The 19,365-nt window shown below is 44.4% G+C and overlaps 1 protein-coding gene across 1 annotated transcript in view; it reads right to left on the bottom strand.

Moving 5' to 3' along the window:
• CAPN14 (calpain 14) overlaps positions 1 to 13,479 on the bottom strand; it is a 74,397-nt gene extending 60,918 nt beyond the window's left edge. Inside the window, 10 exon segments of the mRNA XM_009881947.1 lie at positions 2,315 to 2,478; positions 3,169 to 3,332; positions 3,992 to 4,066; positions 5,328 to 5,413; positions 6,812 to 6,877; positions 7,598 to 7,772; positions 8,905 to 9,041; positions 9,671 to 9,789; positions 10,744 to 10,813; positions 13,249 to 13,479. Of these exon segments, the coding sequence (XP_009880249.1) occupies positions 2,315 to 2,478; positions 3,169 to 3,332; positions 3,992 to 4,066; positions 5,328 to 5,413; positions 6,812 to 6,877; positions 7,598 to 7,772; positions 8,905 to 9,041; positions 9,671 to 9,789; positions 10,744 to 10,813; positions 13,249 to 13,479 (1,287 nt within the window).
• Between the last annotated feature and the right edge of the window lie 5,886 nt (positions 13,480 to 19,365).

The raw sequence follows: 19,365 nt of genomic DNA, 5'->3' as shown, positions 1-19,365 counted from the left end.
CCGCTCTTCACTAGCTAGAACACCCCTCTTATCCCATAGGTACTCTGCATTTTGTTCCCAGCTTGTCCTTTGCACTAGGGATCTGGCAGCAGAGGATTTTTCAGAGCATCTATGATCTGAGCGTACTGCAGGAGCAACATAATCCCTAGCCCTGACTCCATGTATGTGTCCTTGATCTGCCTGGCACTCTTGGCTCTTACAGATGTTTTGCTCTGCAGGCACTTTTCTGCAATAGGAGGATGGATAAAGTGTTGATCCAGGCAACACTGAACTCATTTTTAATGCCATCGAGTGCCCAGTACACAAGCCAAATAAATAATCCTGCTAGCTAAGACCACTGTCACCTTCTGATCTTGGCTGTTCCTCAAAACATTTAGCCATTTTACTCCACAGCCTCCTAGTGGAGATGCTATTCCTCTTCATTTGCCAGTATTTTTCTTACCAATAGAGCAATCTTTCTTCTGAAGGGTTCAGGGTTACTCCTCCTCATGCCCCTTATGTTAAATTCAAAGTTTTTATATTCCAGTCAATACTTTGTTGACTGTAGTTCCAATACCTCAGATGCTCTCGGCTTGCCATCTCTCTGTATTGATCTTGGCAACTGATACAAACCTGAAATTAAAGTCCTGGCTTCCACTATTCCCCATCAGATATGTCACAGCAGCGTGCTAGAGCCACACTCAGACCCCCTCTGCCAGGAAGTTTAACTCCACTTGTAACCCTGCTAGCACTCAAAATATTTAAGTCGGGAAGGAGTGGCATCTTACCTCATGGTTACCATGCTGGAATTACAGTAACCGGGAACATAATTGCGCTGCCCTGACCATACATCCAAACCAGTTCTTTACCAGCCCAAATTCAAAGGGATTCTCATTTAAGCGCTGTTCTGAGTAGTAACACAGTGGAAGATACACCCTTTAAAGATAAAAGGAGCTAAACTTTTCCTTGTTTTAAATAACCATCTGAGGTCAGGGCCAAAATTGGGACTTACATGAGAGTTTAACCTCAGGTCCCAAAGGCTCCTGGCTAGAAATATAGCTGGCCTGAGGAAATTGAAACCATCTGTAGCATCAGCTCCAGAGCATCCCCAGCCAGGAAGGCACTCGAGCTCCCCAGGAGACCCCTGACTTGCATGGGACACCAGCTGTGCTCCTACCTCATCCCAAGACTGGGAGGCAGCAGAAAGTTGGCTCTGGCTCCCCTGAGAGCTGCAGCAAGTTCAGCTCAGACACAGCCAAGAATTGGGGCACCATCCCACAATTGCAGCAAGGACAGCGTGCTGATTAGGTAAATACTGATGCCACTTCTAACACCTTTGAAGACCCAGTGCAGAAGCTGAACAACTAATGTCACTTTTTAAGGGCACTGAGCCCTCCTGATACAGATGTTCTTCAGAAGAGTCAGTAGATAGCTCTGCATTAATAGCGACTTACTGTGGTGCCTCACTGAACTCAAATACGCTGTTACGAGCTGTCAGCCAAGTAACAAAGGCAAACACAACACCTTCAGTGTTGTTGTAACAGCTGCACCAGCCCAGGTCCCCCAGCAAACAGCCAGCAGTGGTGACAAGGGACTCACCTGTAGGTCCACCTGCGGGAAGAAAAGAAATGGAGCATCTGTCAGATAGGGACCTCTGGGTCTCACACAACATAGCCATGTCATTGCTGGGAAGCAGATTCATATATTCAGCTGGGGTCTTTGCTTTTAGAAACCTCAGCCCTTCCACCTGAAAACCCTTCCCCACAGCCATCTCTCTGTAACTGTGCAAACTCAGAGCAGCAACAAGAGCTGTGGCTCTGTTCAAGGGTGAAGGGTAGCTCTGCAAGGCATTCCTTCTAGCGATATCCACTTACCACTGTATACACAGGCAACTAGCAGTATTCACACATGGGCAGCTGCCACCTCATACTAGGAACACTTCTCAAACACAGTTTTTACCATGGTTGGAAATACTTTGGGGCAGGGAGAGCACTGCCCCCAGGTTAAGGAGGGTTAAAGGGACTCCTGGCACCCTCTCCCAGCTCTTGCACATACTCTTAGAGGGCAAAATAAAGCCCAGTGTGCTCCGAAGCAAGAGGCATTTCCTCACTGGGCTGCAGGCTGACACACAGCATGCCGGAGAGGCAGCAAGTGGGGCACAGAGCCTGAGGAAGCCTAACCCTGATGTGTGAGGAGACTGGGCATAGGCAATGAGAAAAGAGCACAGATCACTCCTCACGCAGCAAAACTCTTGATCTGTAAAGTTCTACAATTTACAGAGGCTGGAAGTTTTCCTATTTGGTGAAAGCAAGAAAGGCAAAGCAATTCTTTGCACCTTGTAGAGTAAAAATCCAATGAAGAGGTGAGGAGCTCGGTTCCGGTGTTTGCTGCTGTGTTTCTGCATCAGGGATATAACCACATCGCAGGAACCCAGGCTTTTCTTACTTTCGTCAACTGGTAAAACCTTCAGCCAGTACTGCGGGTTCATCCAAAAGGTGTCTGAGCAAAACAAGAAAATCATTTTGATGTCATTTTCCATCACATAATTGGTTTCCAGCTTCCCGCATGATGCGTGGCATTGCACTGAATAGGTCACAGGTTGCCTGGACCTCCAGACCCCACAGGGATTTGATCTTAGGGTGCAGTTTACAAGTTTAGCAGTGTAACCACTATGTCAGATAGGAGGAAGGCCCAGGAACAAGGAACTACGTTTCCACTCACCTGCAACTAAGAGCTCGTTTTGTTTATAAACATATCACTATTCCTCTATCACCTCCAGCTAGTATGGGCTAGCTGACTTCAGACCCCACCTGCTCTGCTTCCAGAGGGGTCGAGCCTCTGCATTTCCCATTCACTTTACTTAAAACACCACTGGAGATGCTGAGGATGCAAATTTTAACAGACAAGTTTAATGCCCCAGAGAAGCTCAGTGTTGGTAATTGATCCTAGGATCCTGCAGCTCATTTCATGCCATAACCAGCCCACTGCCCCATGTTTGCATGCAATGAAGCTTCTGTGACAGCAGAAGCTAGTCAAAGTCCTTCAGCTGCTTATTTCTGATGTTTGTGTGGAAGGTTAAGCAGGAAGAGTGTGTTTCTCTCATCGGTTTTGTGTTAATAGGTATAAGGTGCTTGTAACTGAGTCAGCAGATCATTGTTACCCCAAGTCATCCAAAAGAGCACCCCTCACCATTGCAGAATCCCAGACTTCCTCTCGCTGTACTTCCTTTAACCCATCTGCCACTCTTCAGGGAGTACATCCACTTCTTCCCATCTTCCTGGCTCATCAGGTCTGGAGTTAATTTACAGATCATCAGATCTACAAAATGAATCTTAAAATCTCGCAGAGACATCCTGGGAAAAGAGTGCCAAGAGACATCTCGTCAGCAGTTTAGTTTAGTCCATATGGCTTATAAAAAGAAAAGGAAAGGGAGCAGGGAACTTCGAAGCCACACCATTCTGTGTTACATATGGTAATGCTCATATTTTATTAGGCAGTAAAGAAGAGAGCGTCTGCTCCAACAGCAGCATCTAGCAGTAGCAAATGCACGACTAAAATTTCAGCAAAGGATAGCAGCACAGAGTTTAAAATAATATTGCCACCAAAAGGATCACAGCGAAATGACACGGGCGACAACATTGCCACCTCGTGGCAGAAGCTGTGAAGAACCCACGAACAAACGGCAAGCAAGAGCTTCCCAAAGCTATCTTAAAAATAAAAGGCAGGACACCAAAGCACCTGAAAGCTGCCCATGTCTCCAGCAGCCGTAGGAGACCTGGCAGTGTCCTGCTTCTCCCTCACTCCTGCCACTGAAGAGGAGCACACCTCTTTCGTGTCAGCACTGCTGCTGCTTCTCACATCATGAAGCAGAGGAGGAAAGCAAGAAAGCAAGCATGGGCTATTATAAACCAGAACACATATGCCTCGACCTAAGTGGCAACGTGCTGCTTCCTATCCAGATGCAGCCCCACAGCTACTGGCAGAGAGGGGAGAGGTGAGACTGTGCCATTACCAGAATTCTCCATCCTCCTTATTTTTCCTCAGCAAAATCTTCTCCTTCGGGCTCAGCAGTTCCCATTTGTAAGAGCTGAGGGCAAAACCACGAGGTGACTAACCAAACATGACACCAAATTCAAGCCACAGTTCACAGCATTCCTTTATAAAAAGAGGCAAATCCCTGTCCTCACATATCTCCACATTTACCCCCCACTAAACACAGGCCCCCTATGCCTTCAGCCATGGGAGACTCTCCACAGGCACTCTAGGTACCGCAAGATGTAGCTAAATGGCTCCAGTTGTCTCCAGCCAAAGCCAGAAATGGTCCATTTCCATCAGCGAGTCCATCACTTGCACACACAGCTTCAAGTACTTAAAATATAAAAATCTAGACCTGTTTTGTTGGTTAATTTTCTGTCAAAGGAGATATAACAGGAAGAGTGTTTGGCATAATGAATGAATGACTAGGACAGCATAAGAGGCAGCTGGGAGTCGTTTAAAAGGCAGGCCTACAGTATGTTGCTCATTATGCTCTTCAAGAGGAACAGCTGGTATGTTGTCATTATGTGACAGACACGGATCAGAGAAGTTACTGCTCTGTAGACAAGGTGAAAGTCACTCACACTCCCAACACCTCCCTGTGCTCTTCCCTCCTCCCTACCCCCAAGCCTCAGCAAACAGGGTCTGTAGTGAAATTTGGAAGGAAGGAATATGCTCCATTTCAAAGAGGCATAGGACACAAGTCTACCGTTGGCCGTAGTCTAGACTGCAAACCAGTGTCTTTCATGGATTCCAATCAAAACATTCAGGCAGATGCAAATATAGGACCCATTTGCCTCACTAGTTGTTTCCTTTGATCTCATACCCAATTGTATTTCCCCAAACAGCCAGGATGGAGGACTCCTTCGCAGCCACCCAACTCCAACACTTTGCAGCCCATGGAGAACCTTGCATGGTCCCTCCTGTGATAAAGGACTGCGTGCCCTAAAACATGCTGTTTGTTTAGAGCCTCATGCACAGCTATCTGTCACTTCGCGTGCCATCCAGATCACAGCAACGTGGGCAGGGTCTGATGTTCATATTATGTTTCCTCTGGCATTCAGTGAATGGGAAAGCAGAACCGAGCTTGTTGAAGCTCCACATGTGAAGTGAGCCCAACTGCGTCAGCACGATCTGCTGGAGAAATATAAATCTATAGAGTCATTACTTTGACACCAGAGGGTCTGTGCAAGCAACTGTGACTTATCTTAATGCTGCTCTCAGCATTAATTCACACCTGAAGGTGGCAGCATCTTTCCTCCAAGAAACCTCTCCTCGCACTTAGCATCAGATCTTCCCTTTTTGCAACCCACCTGTCACTCCAGTCTCCTTTCCATTCAATTTTCCCCCATGGATTTCTCAGTCTCACTAGGTTTTCTGGCCCATATTGACAGGTCACCTGCAGAAAACAGTAACACTGTGCTTACCAAGGTCTCAGTACAGTGATATAAACCAGATGAGAACTGCTATGTCAGATATTAACAAAGATTTTGTTTGTTCTCATAGATTCAAGCAAGTACAATAATAAAAATCTATGAACGTGCAACTCTGAATGCCAGCATAAAGAGATTAAGATGCTTTATCTTACCTTCCATAACTGAAACCAGAGACCTCACAGATTCCTAATTTGGAGGCTTGACCATAAATTCTTGTTCCTTTCTAACATCTGCTCATTTTGTGCTTATATGGGGGCAGGACTGTACTACTGTGAAAGCTAAGTCCTACCCCAGTGCAATGGCGCAGCACAATGCAGCCCATGGGGTGACCACATCAAATAGCGCCTCCGGAACTAGGATGCCATGGTGGGAGATGAGGGAGTGAGGCCGACTAGGGGTTTTGTTGGCAGCATACAGCAGAACCGCTTACTTCACATTGGCACCACATGCTCGGTCAGTCCCTTACTCCTGTCTGGCTCTTCATCCCATCAGAGAAGCCACACTGACAGACATATCACCAATAAAGTCCATACCTAAAACCCTCCCGCTGTGTGTGGGAGACACAGGCGTGCTTCATCCAGCTCATACTATCTCTTCTAGCTTTCCTAGTATCTCTTGCAGAGGCACTGAACGTGGTTTCACCAACATCTATATCACATACCCAAAGCTCCACAAAGTCCTTTGCCACCCTCGTCAACTTCTTTTTGAGACTGGACAAGATAGTGAGCCATCAATCCACGAGGAGAAAGCTTGAGCTTTCTCCCACTCTTTGAGCTCTACTATTTTACTGTCCCACGCCTCTAGATAGGTATCTTTAGGGGATTCCTACTGGTACTTCTGCACATCAGTGGTGTCCACCTGGAATTCTCTGCACAAAAGCCCAGTTTGGTTCTCGTACTCTAGCCTTGACTCACATTTCCATACGCAGTTTTTCATGTTTGGGCCCTTCTATTCAATTATCTTTACTACTCTATGGCCTTTCCTCTGAAGTCAGAAGAAGGCATTTTATCCCAAGCAGGGTCCAGCTCATCCTCCCAGCACGCCCAAAGGCCAGTCCTTTCCTCCTTAACTGCTAAGATGCATTTGTAGGTGGTGCTTTCAGCAGAGCCCTGTGAATCATTCCCACCCTTAGAGATATGCTGATTTATAACCATTGTACTTGACATCAAGGTCACAGTACCAAAATGGACACACTTGAAAGTGCATCTTAACAAAGCCTAAGGCTAAAAGAGACTGCATGCTAAGAGAAGAGCATTGCGGGAAGAGATACCATAGTGGCCCTGATTAAGGCTTGAACCTACAACTGCAATAAAAATTGCTGACATCCAAACCTGGACCCAGGATGTTAGGGCTAGTCTTACCTTTCTAATACCAGTCACCGTGTAGGCATGGCCAGCAACAAGCCCGTTCTTCAGGACCTTTGTTGCCTGTATGCAAGGAAGAAAAACAGAAGGAAAATAAACCTTTTATTCTATCCCTACTTACACAGCAGCAGACTCATACCAATACCAGAGACCTGTATCTGTATAAGCAATGACTCTCAAAGCAAATGAAGAATGGTTTGAAGTGAAAAAAAGAAAAAAAGGAAAAAAAAAAAGACTAAGCTCCTAACAGTCATATTTTGCAGTATGCTCGGAATTGGAAAGGCTTCTTCCCAAATTGTGGATCTTTGGCTAGAGGTCATCTCACTTTTTAAAAGTCCAGGAGTTCAGGTTTTGATTTTCAGAATAGTAAGGTTTCCCAACAGCTGAAGTGTTAGCATAAGGCTTGGAAGCCAAGACTTGAATTCATGTTCTGAACTATGCATCTCTATCTTAGCTATAAGCTTATTCCATGAGTCTCCGTGCTTCACTGCACCATCTGTAAAAATGGAAAATTTATTTAACAAAAATAGGAAAATGCAGTAGGTCCTAATTTAGCAGAAGTTCTTTGGTAGATAAACCAGTTCCTAAATGTAACAACAGAGAGCTGAGAGCAGCAAGGAATCAATCCACGTGAAAAGTTTTAACATTAAGAATGCAATTTCTACAGAGAGTCACGTGCAGCAGCTTTGGTACTTTTTGAGTCACAATGCCTAGCTCAGCAGAGGAAACAAGTCTGGAAATGCTTTTAGCTGTGAAGCCATTTGATGTTACTCAAAGTCTCACCCCTAAACGTGTCTGACAGCCCATAAGAGATCTGCTGTAGGTCGCTCTTGTCAGGATATCCCACAGATCAGGAGGAGCTGCTGCAAGCTTGATCCTTATATTAACACCACCTGTAAAGTCCACCAAGGCTTCTGAAACTTGCCCAATCTGCAGATCTTCATAGGAGCCGTAGAGTCTAGCAAAAAAGATATCAACGTATTCTTGGGGTTATAGTCATAGATGATAGGCTGAGAACAGCGTGTCAATGAAAAGATACAATAAAGGTTTGCAAAAGCAAAAGGAAGGCTGTAACTTATGTTTAAGGGAATCTTTGGCATTTAGGAAGGGGGGAATCTAGCAAATCTCCTCCAAGATTAGCCATTGAGTAAAGAGGCCTCTTCACTCACTGTCATCCCTCCCTGCACAGAAGTGAGAACATACCCATCACTACTTCTTTGGTAACTCTGCCTTAGCGAACATTGCCCAAATTTATCACCAGATACTGTGCCATATCTAAGATATAGTGCCTTGAGAAGCACACTGTCTTGAGAGGTCTGTCTTGTATCTGATTTTCTTTACCATTGCAGTGGAAATTTCTCTGACCTTTTTGTTGTAACACTAACACTAAATAAAAGTAATTGAACTTTCTTTCACTGTGATCTTTCTCTCAATGTTAACTAGGATTTTTCCCTCCTCTACAGAGATCATTTCAGCTCAATATTAACAAACTCTAGCAGTTATGCCTCGTTGATTTCTTGTTAGTCCTGATAAACCACTCTAGACAAAACACCCTGGAGAAAAGCCAGTGTTCTCACCATGCCATGTGACTTTCTAAATGCCTCAGCTTTGGGGGACCTGAGAGTGGGAACTTCTAGCAAAAACAAAGTACAATGCTTCAGCAGACTCCCAGAACGAAACTCCTTGGAGGTTTCCTCAAACTGATAATACATCAAGGGAGGCAACAGAAATCATTCACCTCTGAAAATACCTATCTGTGGCCTTCCATTCCTCCGCAGTATTTACAATGAATGCATCATCCTAACCAATACACTCCAAACAGAGATAACACTCAAGAGAACAACCCCCCAGGACAGGTCTGTTTTCATGCCTACTCCTAAACCCTTGGATTTAAACTCAAGAGCCTGGATTGATAACAGCTACTGCAGTGGCAGCTTTTACTGTCTAAGAATAGAAAGATGAGAACCATTTACTACACTCCAAATGTGGCAAGGCCTAGGAGATGCATTTATAAACAAGAACAAACTGTGTAGGCACCAACCAACATATTTTAGAGAGTTTATTTGCATAACTTGGAATGAGTCACTTACTTAGCATATGCCTTCTCCAGAAGGGCTCCCCAGAACACGTTCTTATAGACTGAGGAAACAAAGACCAGCTCCCCCACCTCGTTCACCGGCAGGCGATCATCAACCACCACGTCAACCCATTCACCGAAGTGCCAGAACTGTCAGGGGAAAGGAATGAGCTGATGTTTCCCTTGGAAGGGACCTCCCCTTGAAACAACAGGAAAGGCAAGATAGCTTAGCTGTGGGCACAGAACAAGAGCTGCCTCGAAGAGAGGGCTGCTTGGAGCCAGCAGGATGGGCTGACTCACCCATAGACCCAACTCCTCAGCCCCACCCTGCCAGAGGAGGGGGGAAAAAAAACACCTATCTGGTGTAAAATGCTTAAGCAGGGAAATTAGGCACAGCTGGGCTTCTGGGGAGGGAGTTCCTAACTGCAGGGTAGCCCAGTTGCATCAAGAGCTAGGCAAAGGGGTAGAAGTTTGGAGCAGATGTGCTTAAGTCCTGCTGACTGCTGCCACTATGGAGGAAAACTTCTGTATGGATTAAATTATGGGTAGGGCACAGCTGGAGAGAAGGGCCAAGAGGTGGTATTTCCTCAGACTAGCTTGTAGGTGATCCACTGCCTGCACTGCTCTGTGGGAGGGGTGATGGGCTACTCTCCAGGCCAGGATACCCTCTGGCCACTTGGCCTTGGCCAAGATGAACCGTGTACAAATTGTCTAAGGGTGTGACACAGAACATGACAGTATTTCTGAAGACCTCCTGCACGCTGGGGGAGCAGATGTACCCGGAAGTGGAAAATGCCAGCATATTTCCTCTCAAAGCTCTGGTTTTGTGGCACAACTGCAGCCAAGATGTCCTGGTGGAACGTCAGGGCTTCCAGGGCCGCCAGGAACCAGCAGTTCTCTGCGCCAAGACAAATGGACACATGCAGTTGGCTGAAAAGCAAGCGTTCCAAGTTCAGGAACACCACCAAGATCCTAGCAGAAGAGCTGTTGTGCTGATGTCTTTACAATTGTAACAAATCATACACAGAAAATGAGACGATCCAGGCGTGTGCTTTACTTAACTAAACCATGATTGCTTTATAATTGTTCTCTCATGATCTTTTCATTTGGATACTCTTTGGTTAAATACGAAATTTTGCAAGAAATAGCTCTCAATGGAAATATTCTGGTTTTTTACTGACATTGTGTGGTTTTTTTTCTGTTTTCTGTAAAGGCACACTGTTATAAAAAAACCCCTTTTCCCTTTTCTTTGAAAACATTAACTTTTCAGAAGAGAAACATAATTTCCAATGGATCTCACGTGCAAGACCTTACTTATCAGCTGTTGTGTTTAAGGGCTTAAAGCACTTAATTAATTTAGTCCTGCCCCTACTTGTTTTGCAGATGACAATATATCCTTTTACTTTAACATAGAGGCATAAAATTTTTTTTCCTAACTGCAAAGCTGGGAAGAGAACCCACTTATACTTAGCCTTCAGTACAAAGATAGGAAAAGTCTCAGATTTTCCTGCTTCTGTGGTCTCTGTTCAATTGTCAAGCAGCAACATTACAGACCAGTAAGAGCACAGGATCACTTCCTATTGTGGTATTAGCATGCACAGAAGCAACACAGACAGTGGCAATTTCAGCTTGTGGAGACACCTCTCACCTCTCAAATCCCACCTTGAAGCTTGCCAGGTTTTTTACTGAGTCTGTCCCATCCTAATGATTGTTTCATCCACACCATGCCAAGTAGAGAGATAAGGATATGCACACCTTCTATTTGTATTCCAAGTTTTATACAGTCAAATTCCACATAAAATGTTATCTTGTATAAGAATACTTAGATATTTACACAAAGGAGCTGCCTTACCCACCAATCCTTGGCAGAGATCAAGTTGCTTTCTGTTTGCAGCATAAAATACTGGACTTCTGTGCAAAGCCTGGGAAGCACACAACCAAACAGAAAAAAAGGGAGAGAGTCAAATCGGTAACATGAGCTGGTTTAACTTGAAGTCAAGGACTTTCTGCATGCAGAGCTGTAACCTCGTACGATGGGAAATCCAGTGAGTTCCTAGTCTAGGATGTAAAAATCTCATGGATATGTGACACAAAACAATCCCTCTGCCTGTTCAAAGCTTTCAAAAAACTTAGGGTCCCTTTGTCCCAGCAGACATTGTTCTGGTTCAGGTATAACTTCAGTGTTCTCATGTGCCCCGGCTAACCTGACACAAGCCTGGGCACATATTTGTGCTTGTTCTACACTGAATTTGGTCTCTGACGTAAGCCATTGGTGCTCAGATGCATCGCCATGGGTCTCCACAAACACCTCGCTGAGAAGACAACCCTTCAGACCTGCCAGACCTGCTCATCCATAATTACTGACAAGTTTCAGCCAAAAGAGTCTACAGTGGCACAGCATGACTGTTCAAACTTTCAGCTAACCTGGCTGACGTCTCCACAATTTGACTGACAATCAAGCTACAGACTAACTGATGGCTGCTACAGAAGTTCCTGTTGCTGTGACAAGAGTTGGTCTGTGAATAATTGTTCTGAGAGAAATTACGTGGTTTTTTTCCTCTCACAAGTGCCTCTGGGGTCAAATTAATAACCTAAGTGTCAAACTTACGTTTCACTCTAATGACCCACAAATTGCTCAAGCTAATTTTCACACTGTTGGCTTCCCCTTCAGGCAAAAGCAGAGAAACAGCAAACCCTCAGAAGGCAGTTACAGTAATTAGACACTAACCCCTATCGTTGGTGAATTTGGGTGTTCAGTTTGCAGGCCATCAGTCATAGATGCAGCAAGCTACAAGCCTGCAGGCTGAATGGCAGAATCATAAGAGTTTCCTCTGCAGCACAGGGACTGAAGGATGCACAGCATCTGTGCTCAGAGAGCCTTTGCTGGGCTAAGTTTGGCATTCAGAGCAAAAGGCAGCCTTCCTCACGAGGCAGTTTTACAGCAGCAGAACGGTGTACTGAGAGACACAGGAGGTTTCAAGTCCTTTCCAATATCTCTGGGATGGAGGTACACCTGAAGGGCTTTGTAGAGGCCAGTACTCATGTTGACCTTTCCCTCCCAAATACCTCTATGCTGATATAGCTGCCTCAGCTGCAGTGCCTGGCACAACCCAGCTCAGGCCCCTGAGGACTGCACTCTTCCGCTGTCTGCAGATCCTGACTTAACACAAACCATCTGCGAGACCAAATTGCGTATGAAAGTCTGAGAACCAGGGCTGCTATTCCCAAGCTCTCCTGCACAATTTGCAAAGGTGCCTTTACTTTCCTGGTGATTTTCATGAGTTTTGCAGAAAGTCATCCCTTCTAAGAAATTGTTTAAATCTGAAAAAATATGACAGTTTCAAAATGACTTAGCTAGGAGACATTATCTGCTATCACCTGGCAGAATTCCCTCACAGACACAGTAACATAAGGAGTCAGTGCTACTGAAATTGTCAGGTAATTCTATACATTGCTTTCAGGAAGATCTGATTGTCAATATGTTGCTCTGTGGCTCAGTAAGAATAGAACTGACATCGCTAGTAACGGGCCAGAGCTAACAGGCCCGATCTAACTCTGCCAGGCCCTTGTCCTGGCCTCCTAGACTTGTTATCCACTTGTTATGAGAACTTGCTCTGTGACCAGCGCTCAGTACCAGGTGTCTCTTGTTGCGATGTTCAGCCTCAGCATGAGATACTAGCAAAGACCTTGGAAATACAGGCACAAGTAGAAAACAGAGGTCCCAGAACTAAAACCAACTCACTGATCGATGGTCAATTACTGATTGTGGCAGAAGGTCAACCTTGAGAGCTGGGAAAAGACAGCTTCTAAGTACAATAAGGAATAGACTAAACAGGGAAAAAACAGCCCAGCAAGATGATAAGGCACCTGCTGCTGACAGTGAAAGTAGCAGCCTCCAGCATCACAACGGTATGTGGTCCCTGGGAGAGGGGCCAAAGGCTAAGAACTATCTAGAAAGTCAGAAAAAAGGTCAAGATCTTGAATTCTGGGAAGAGGGATCATCACCATGAGAACTGTCATCACAGAATCACAGTGGGATCATCAGAGCTGTGAGCTGCAAGGACACCAGCTCCCCCTGCTCCCTTTACCTGCTCTCCCTGCCTGCTCCGAGCATTACTGGATATAAACAGAGTGAGTCTGGTTATGAATTTGGGCAACAAATGCTTCAAAGGCAATTATGAAACTCCATGTACCCCAGCTTCCAAAATGACAGCTCATACAGTAAGTGTAATCTGTGGAAGCATTAAAGCACACCTAAATTAAAGCCTAAGAGTAGTCTGCTCAATTCTAACACTATTTGCTGGCTATCAGCTGTAATCATCCTCTTCCATTAGAGTATTCACTGAAAGTCACTTACGTGTGGCCTCTTCCATTGTAAATTTCCGGGTAGCTTCTTTAGCAGTGCTCCTGTTCCAATAGAGCTGATGTGAGCAGGGAAGTTGTCATCTGTGAACAGGCATTTCTTCTTCAAGCACGTCTCCAGCAAGGCCTGGTAGTTCTGCTGGATGGGCGGGGTGTGTTTTTGAAAGATATTCCTACCTAAAGGCACAGGGGACTTCTTTTTTTTCAAGCATGGCAGAAAAGGCATGGCGGTGTCCACAATAATACCAGGATAATTTTTTCCGCTGAGGAGTCCGCAGGGATCTCGCCCTGCACAGTCCTGCTGGAAACTCTTTTTTTCTTGGGATGAGGTGTGTCTTCTCCAGAAGAATTCCTGATCATTAAAACAAGTGTAAAAAGTCATTTTAATCGTTACTTTTAAAATTTTCTCTTTAGCTAGCAGGGGTGGGGTGGCACTCCAGGAGAAGTTGGGGACCCATTCAATTCTAATCTAGCACTGCTCACTGCGTTTTCAAGGCTTTACATTTGCTGTAGATCTGTGTGAAATCAAAATGAGTGACCCCATTGACTTTTACTGGGGCTTTGAAGCCATTGACATGGCTATTCTCAGTCTCCCTCTGAACTATTTTAAGCTCTCCAGGATATTTTCATGACATGCTGCAACATGAATGACAGTCTTTACTCAATCAGATTCTGGCATGTCGTTATTTCCTCTCCCTAAAAAAGAAAAATAGCAAGATAAACCAAAGGCTAATAGAGAAATGGAATACATTAGGTGTTACAAAGACATTACTCACACCCCCCCATTGGTTATTTTGTCCTTTTTGCCTCATTTTGGAGAATGCTACAGTCTCCCCCAAGAGATCACATTCCATCTTGCTGATTACCACAGATTCACACATAAAATCGCATGCTGAGATATTATTTTTTCCTTGTAACATTCAAGACAGATGTTTCTCATCCTCCCACTGAAAACAGCAAAGAGTGATTTCATAGCCCTTTTTTAATATTAGCAGCTATGCTAAACATTAGCAGCCATCAGCTTTTGCTGCAGGTGGTGGGCTCCTGGGAGAAATCACCATTAAAATCTCAGCAGGCAAATCACACCCATCAGTGGCAACAAGGTGATCTACAATCATAGCCTTCATATTACAGTATGGACTGAAAAAATGAATCGGGCTATAAAGTTCAATAAATGGTTCACATGCCATAATGATACTGTATTTGGAAGGCTTTCCTGCAGAGGAGGCTCTCTGAGACTCCAAATCACTGCCCCAGGCACCCTAGGAAACTAGTCTCAATTAGGAATCAGTTGATTGCTACTCCCATTGAAGCTGAAGGTCACCAGCATTCCCTGTGAGAAACCAAACAACAGATTGCACCGTTCTCCCACACAGAGTCCTCATTTGTTATAAAACCACTCTACAACTGATCCACAAGGCTTGATCCTCAAGGGCAACCAAGAGAAAATCTTCAAAATACAACACTGGAAACAAAAATTCAATTTTCTATTGTACAGTAGACATTTCAGACCTGAAAATGGATTTAAGTGCCTAACAACTTGCCTACTTTTTCTCCAGATGAAAAATACTGTCTCTCCTTTGCCTTTTCATAGCCATTGACCTTCACAGCTTCAACAACATGAGCAACAGACAGATAGACTGATTTAAGAGAAAAACAAGAGAAAGAAAACAGCCTGGAGATTGGCTACACTTTATATAGACAGACAAAACATGTATGAAGAAGAATTTCTCATTTTGCTGCTCCCCAGGAAAAGAAGTGGTGAACAATTGACATACTTTGAGCTACACTGAAGAGCAGATACTTGAGACTTGATTTTTGGGTGTGCAGGGCATCCACAATGCCTGATAAAATCATTGTAACCCTTCACCAGTTCTCACCTCAGTCTGGCATTTATTTGAAAAAGAGCTAAACTTTATAGACAGGCCTTGAAACCCAGAGACAGTATAAAAAAACCCAATACTTTAAACAATGGAGGTTTAAATCACCTGAATATGCTGCCTTATTTTCAAGAAACTGAGCCAGCAGCCCCAGCTGTACCAGTGTGTGCTGAGAGTCAATGCTGTAGCTACTTTGTATATTTTGAAAATCCTCCCAACTGAACCTGCCTGCAGGTGTATTGTTCTGAACTCTTTTCCAAATTACCTGGAAATCTTTGAACAAAAGATGCAATGAAGCATTTTATGTGTCATGAACAGTCACTGCTTAAACAGCTACAAGGTGTTCCACCTTGGGTTTTAACCTTCTGCCTGCTGTCTGGCTGCAGTCACGTGTACGAGCAGGCACCAGACAGCTGAATACAACTAGCCAAAGCATACCCGGAAATCACTTGTACTCCACTCAGCGACGTTACCGAACCAGACTGAATCGGAATGTCCCACCATGTCCACCGGCACAGGTGGAGCAGAACGTGTGCACGTCTCTTTCAGCAATTAATAATTTCTAAGGGAAAGCAGCCAAGTGTAGCAGACAGAGGTTAAAAGCTTTAGATGCAAGCCGTGAACCGGTAGCTTGGACGGATTTGATTATCTATTCTTTGCACATTGCCCTGGTTAGTATGTTTGCCATCTGATGTACGTCCTTCCACTACACCAGTATCCTACGATCTCCCCTGATCTTTCTCAGCATCTTAGATGCCATGAAGTGGCCTCCTCCCTAAGTCTTAAAATGAGAATCTGAAGAATCCACAGAAAATCCTTCACTTTTACTAAAAGTAATTGGACCATGAAAGAATTCTCTGAGACCCTCTTACTCTCTCTATGAGAAGATTTATCCCAAGCAACACTGGGGTAGTGGGCAATCCAAGAGCTAAACCTGGAGCTGACAGAGCTCAGCCCAGCTCTGATTTAACGAAGACAATCTGTATTTGGGCTGAAGAGCCATTCCTGATTTTGTGGAACAGAGCAAATGTTTGCATACAAAATAATCAATTTTAGGGTGAGCAGAACAGATGATGCAGGGCCATCTTTTACAACCATTCATGTAATACAGCAGAACATTAGCTACAGAAATTACAAGTCATTAGTCAAAATGGAAATGTGACTGTATTAGGCTTTATTAATCTTTATTAGTCTCTAAACACACAGTATGAAAACAGCACTTGCAGGTACAACTTCAAGTCTTTGATTAAACATAAGGGTGTATTTCAGAAATAAAATCTCAAAGCTGACTCCCACTCTTCCTGTGGGCTTTTTAGCAAATAGAAATATCCTGACAAGAAGCATTGAACCGTGTTTTCTCACAAAATGAATGAATGTACAGACAGGTGGAGGACCTTGCCCTGAATTTCCTCTGCTTAGATTATTGGCCCAAAAGTTGACGAGAACCTTCTGGTGCTAAGATTTTCAAGGCCGAGCAGTGAACCTGCCCCAGAGCCTCCCACTGATGTTAACAAAGAGTCTGTAAAACAATACTTCTCTGAGCAAAGATTCACTTTTGAAGACTCTGTTTGAGAATTTAAAATACCTATTCTTTGCTGTGCAAACTGTCCAAGCTACATTGAAATCAGTGGAAATATGAAAATCCTGTTTACTCAAGGTCTGTCCTTTAGCACTTAAGGTTACAACATCCTATTCACAATCATTCTAATCATTAGAAATTCTGACTGCCCACAACTCCCGTTGAAAGTATTTTGATGTCTGCAAAATATTTTCCGATCAAGTACCCACTAAACCACCCCTAAACAGCAAAAATAAGAAAACAGGGGTGCACAAAATCTGGGCTAGCTAAAACACCAGCCTGCGTTCCCAACCATTTGGCAGGCAGATGCTTTGGAGCTGTACATGCGGGGCAGCTGACACGGCTCATCTAGTTGCTTTACATCACACCCATTCTTCTCATGTTGGCTGATATGAACTCTTTGCCTTTCCCTTCAACACTTCCAGAGAAAAGTACAGCAGCAGCTGCTGCATGCAGCATGGACAGCAGTGTCATGTAACTAATACACCCATTTGATCCGAGAGGACAGTTTCACCTCAGCATCGTGCCTCCAAGGAATGGTGAGTTACACGTCTTTCAAACCCCTAGAAAATCCTAACTCTGTGCTGGCCACAGATGACTCCTGAATGCCAGCACCAAATCCCTCCACCTAGCACTTGGCATTTGATGTCCTACCTTCTCCAGGTGTTTCCTCACAGCGAAGGATACTTGTTCCTCTGGCAGTGATGCCTGCTCCTTATAAATAGTACGTATGTTATCTCTACCTATGTGTGTATTTGTATGCACGCATGCATGCGTGCTTGTATATATATGTCTTGCTGACGTAACCCTGAGAGCTAGTCCTCACCTATCAAACACTGGTAAAAGCAGGAGGCGGGGAAAAAAGCATATTGAGTAATGCCAGAAAATTTCTGAAAAGCCCGATACAAAATACACCACAGAAGACATGAAAGAACAGGCCAGCCCATCATGCAGACTACCGTTTGACTCGCCCATCGCTTCAGTGGACAGCAGCTTCCTTGTTTAGATAGCCATTGGGTTATTCAAAGCACAAAACTCCACATCTCTCGACGTATCACTGATAAGGTAGAACAGGAAGATGCGTTCCACTGTGTCTGAATACATTTCCACAGAATTTCTGCTTTAAGGTAAGAAAAAGTTCACAAAGGAAACACCTTGAAAGATCCCACATTTTCTCAGAACAGGCAGGGCCATGAGTCTTTACATGTTGTCAATCACTAATAAGAACAATTTCTAAAAAGAACATTTATGTAAGTTTGAGGGAAGTATACGTCCTGTAACACAGATAGTCAAAACCATCCAGGATTTATAGGAGAAACCTCCAAGCTGCTGCACTGCAAGAACAGTTAAGGGCTCAGAGGATTTTTCTTTCCAGCACTATTATAGATATCACATGGGTCAGGTCCCCTATGTGCAATACAACATGTTCTCTTTGCCGTACAATTTTAAGGAGTGAACTCTCTGGAGGCAAGCATGCTTCTCACTCACTGTATACACATTATCCAACCCTACATTCTCCATTTCTGGTGGCACTTCTGGGTACCAGCACCTTGTTCCACCCCAGCCAAAGTGGGGGCAAGAGCAGCACGGAGAGGGCAGGGAAAAGGACAGCGTGTGTGTACCAAGCCATCTGAGAACAATGTTAGGAGAAACATAATGGGAAGTATTTCAGAGGAATATGAAGGAGCAGTGTGGGCAGGACAGGAAGGCAGCAGCTTTCTGAGTTGTAAAGGTAGAGCAATGAGTGAGGAAAGGGATGGCCTATGCTGTAGACGATTTTATTCCTAGGCCACATGGCAACAACAGGCAGTCGAGAAGTTTGGTCTAGCTGAACCAGAGGAAACTCTCCTTCCCTTACTTACCAAATAAATGTATTTGGTTTAATTCTGGGGGCCTGCTGCGCCTTCCTCTCCCCTTATCCCTTTCCCACAAACCTTGCTATTCCCCACTGAACTCATTACTATCTGAACTTTTGACACTGTCTATTTGGGTTTCCTACTTGGTAATGAACAAACAGTGACAGTAACTGCACTGGCAGGAAGTGAATTTTACTGAACTACACTGCTCCCACAAGCTTCTTCAAACTGTCAAAGTGTTATGGTACTGACTGACTCACCACCTCTTTTCAAACTCGGTGACTCGCTAATGTCCCCATCCTCATATGATCTTTTGTAGGAAGTAAACCTATCCAACCTAAGGCAGGAGATAAGCAAACACACACATCACCATGACTTGATTTCACATGAAACTGGTTTCAGTTATACAACATCGTGTTTGCCCCCCCCAAATTAGGTTTCATTTTGAACACAAATACCATGTGACTTAGTCCAGCCCCATTCAATTGGGGCAAAGTGGAAGCGAATCTTCTCCGGCAAAATCTCTCTCTCCTGGTCAAGGCAAGCACCCAGCTCAGTGACTGCCTCCCTTGTTTACCAACAGCAGGGACAAAATGGAGAGGCTACAGAGCTAAAAGCTTAATTCGTCATGGCTTGAAAGAAAAAGAAAAATTCTATAGCAGAGGGCAATAGCAGATCCCCATCAGTATCAGATACGGGTATGTCCCGAGCACTGCAGTACAGTAGTTTCTGTGCAGGACATTCAAGAGAGTGCTTTTGCATTTGAACGGCTCAGAAACTTTCAAGAAAAAAAGGCC

Source organism: Charadrius vociferus, unplaced genomic scaffold, assembly GCF_000708025.1.
Source record: "Charadrius vociferus isolate BGI_N301 unplaced genomic scaffold, ASM70802v2 scaffold610, whole genome shotgun sequence".
Classification (NCBI taxonomy): Eukaryota; Metazoa; Chordata; class Aves; order Charadriiformes; family Charadriidae; genus Charadrius; species Charadrius vociferus.
Note: the sequence above shows the minus strand (reverse complement) of the source record. Positions and strands in the feature narration are given on the sequence as shown.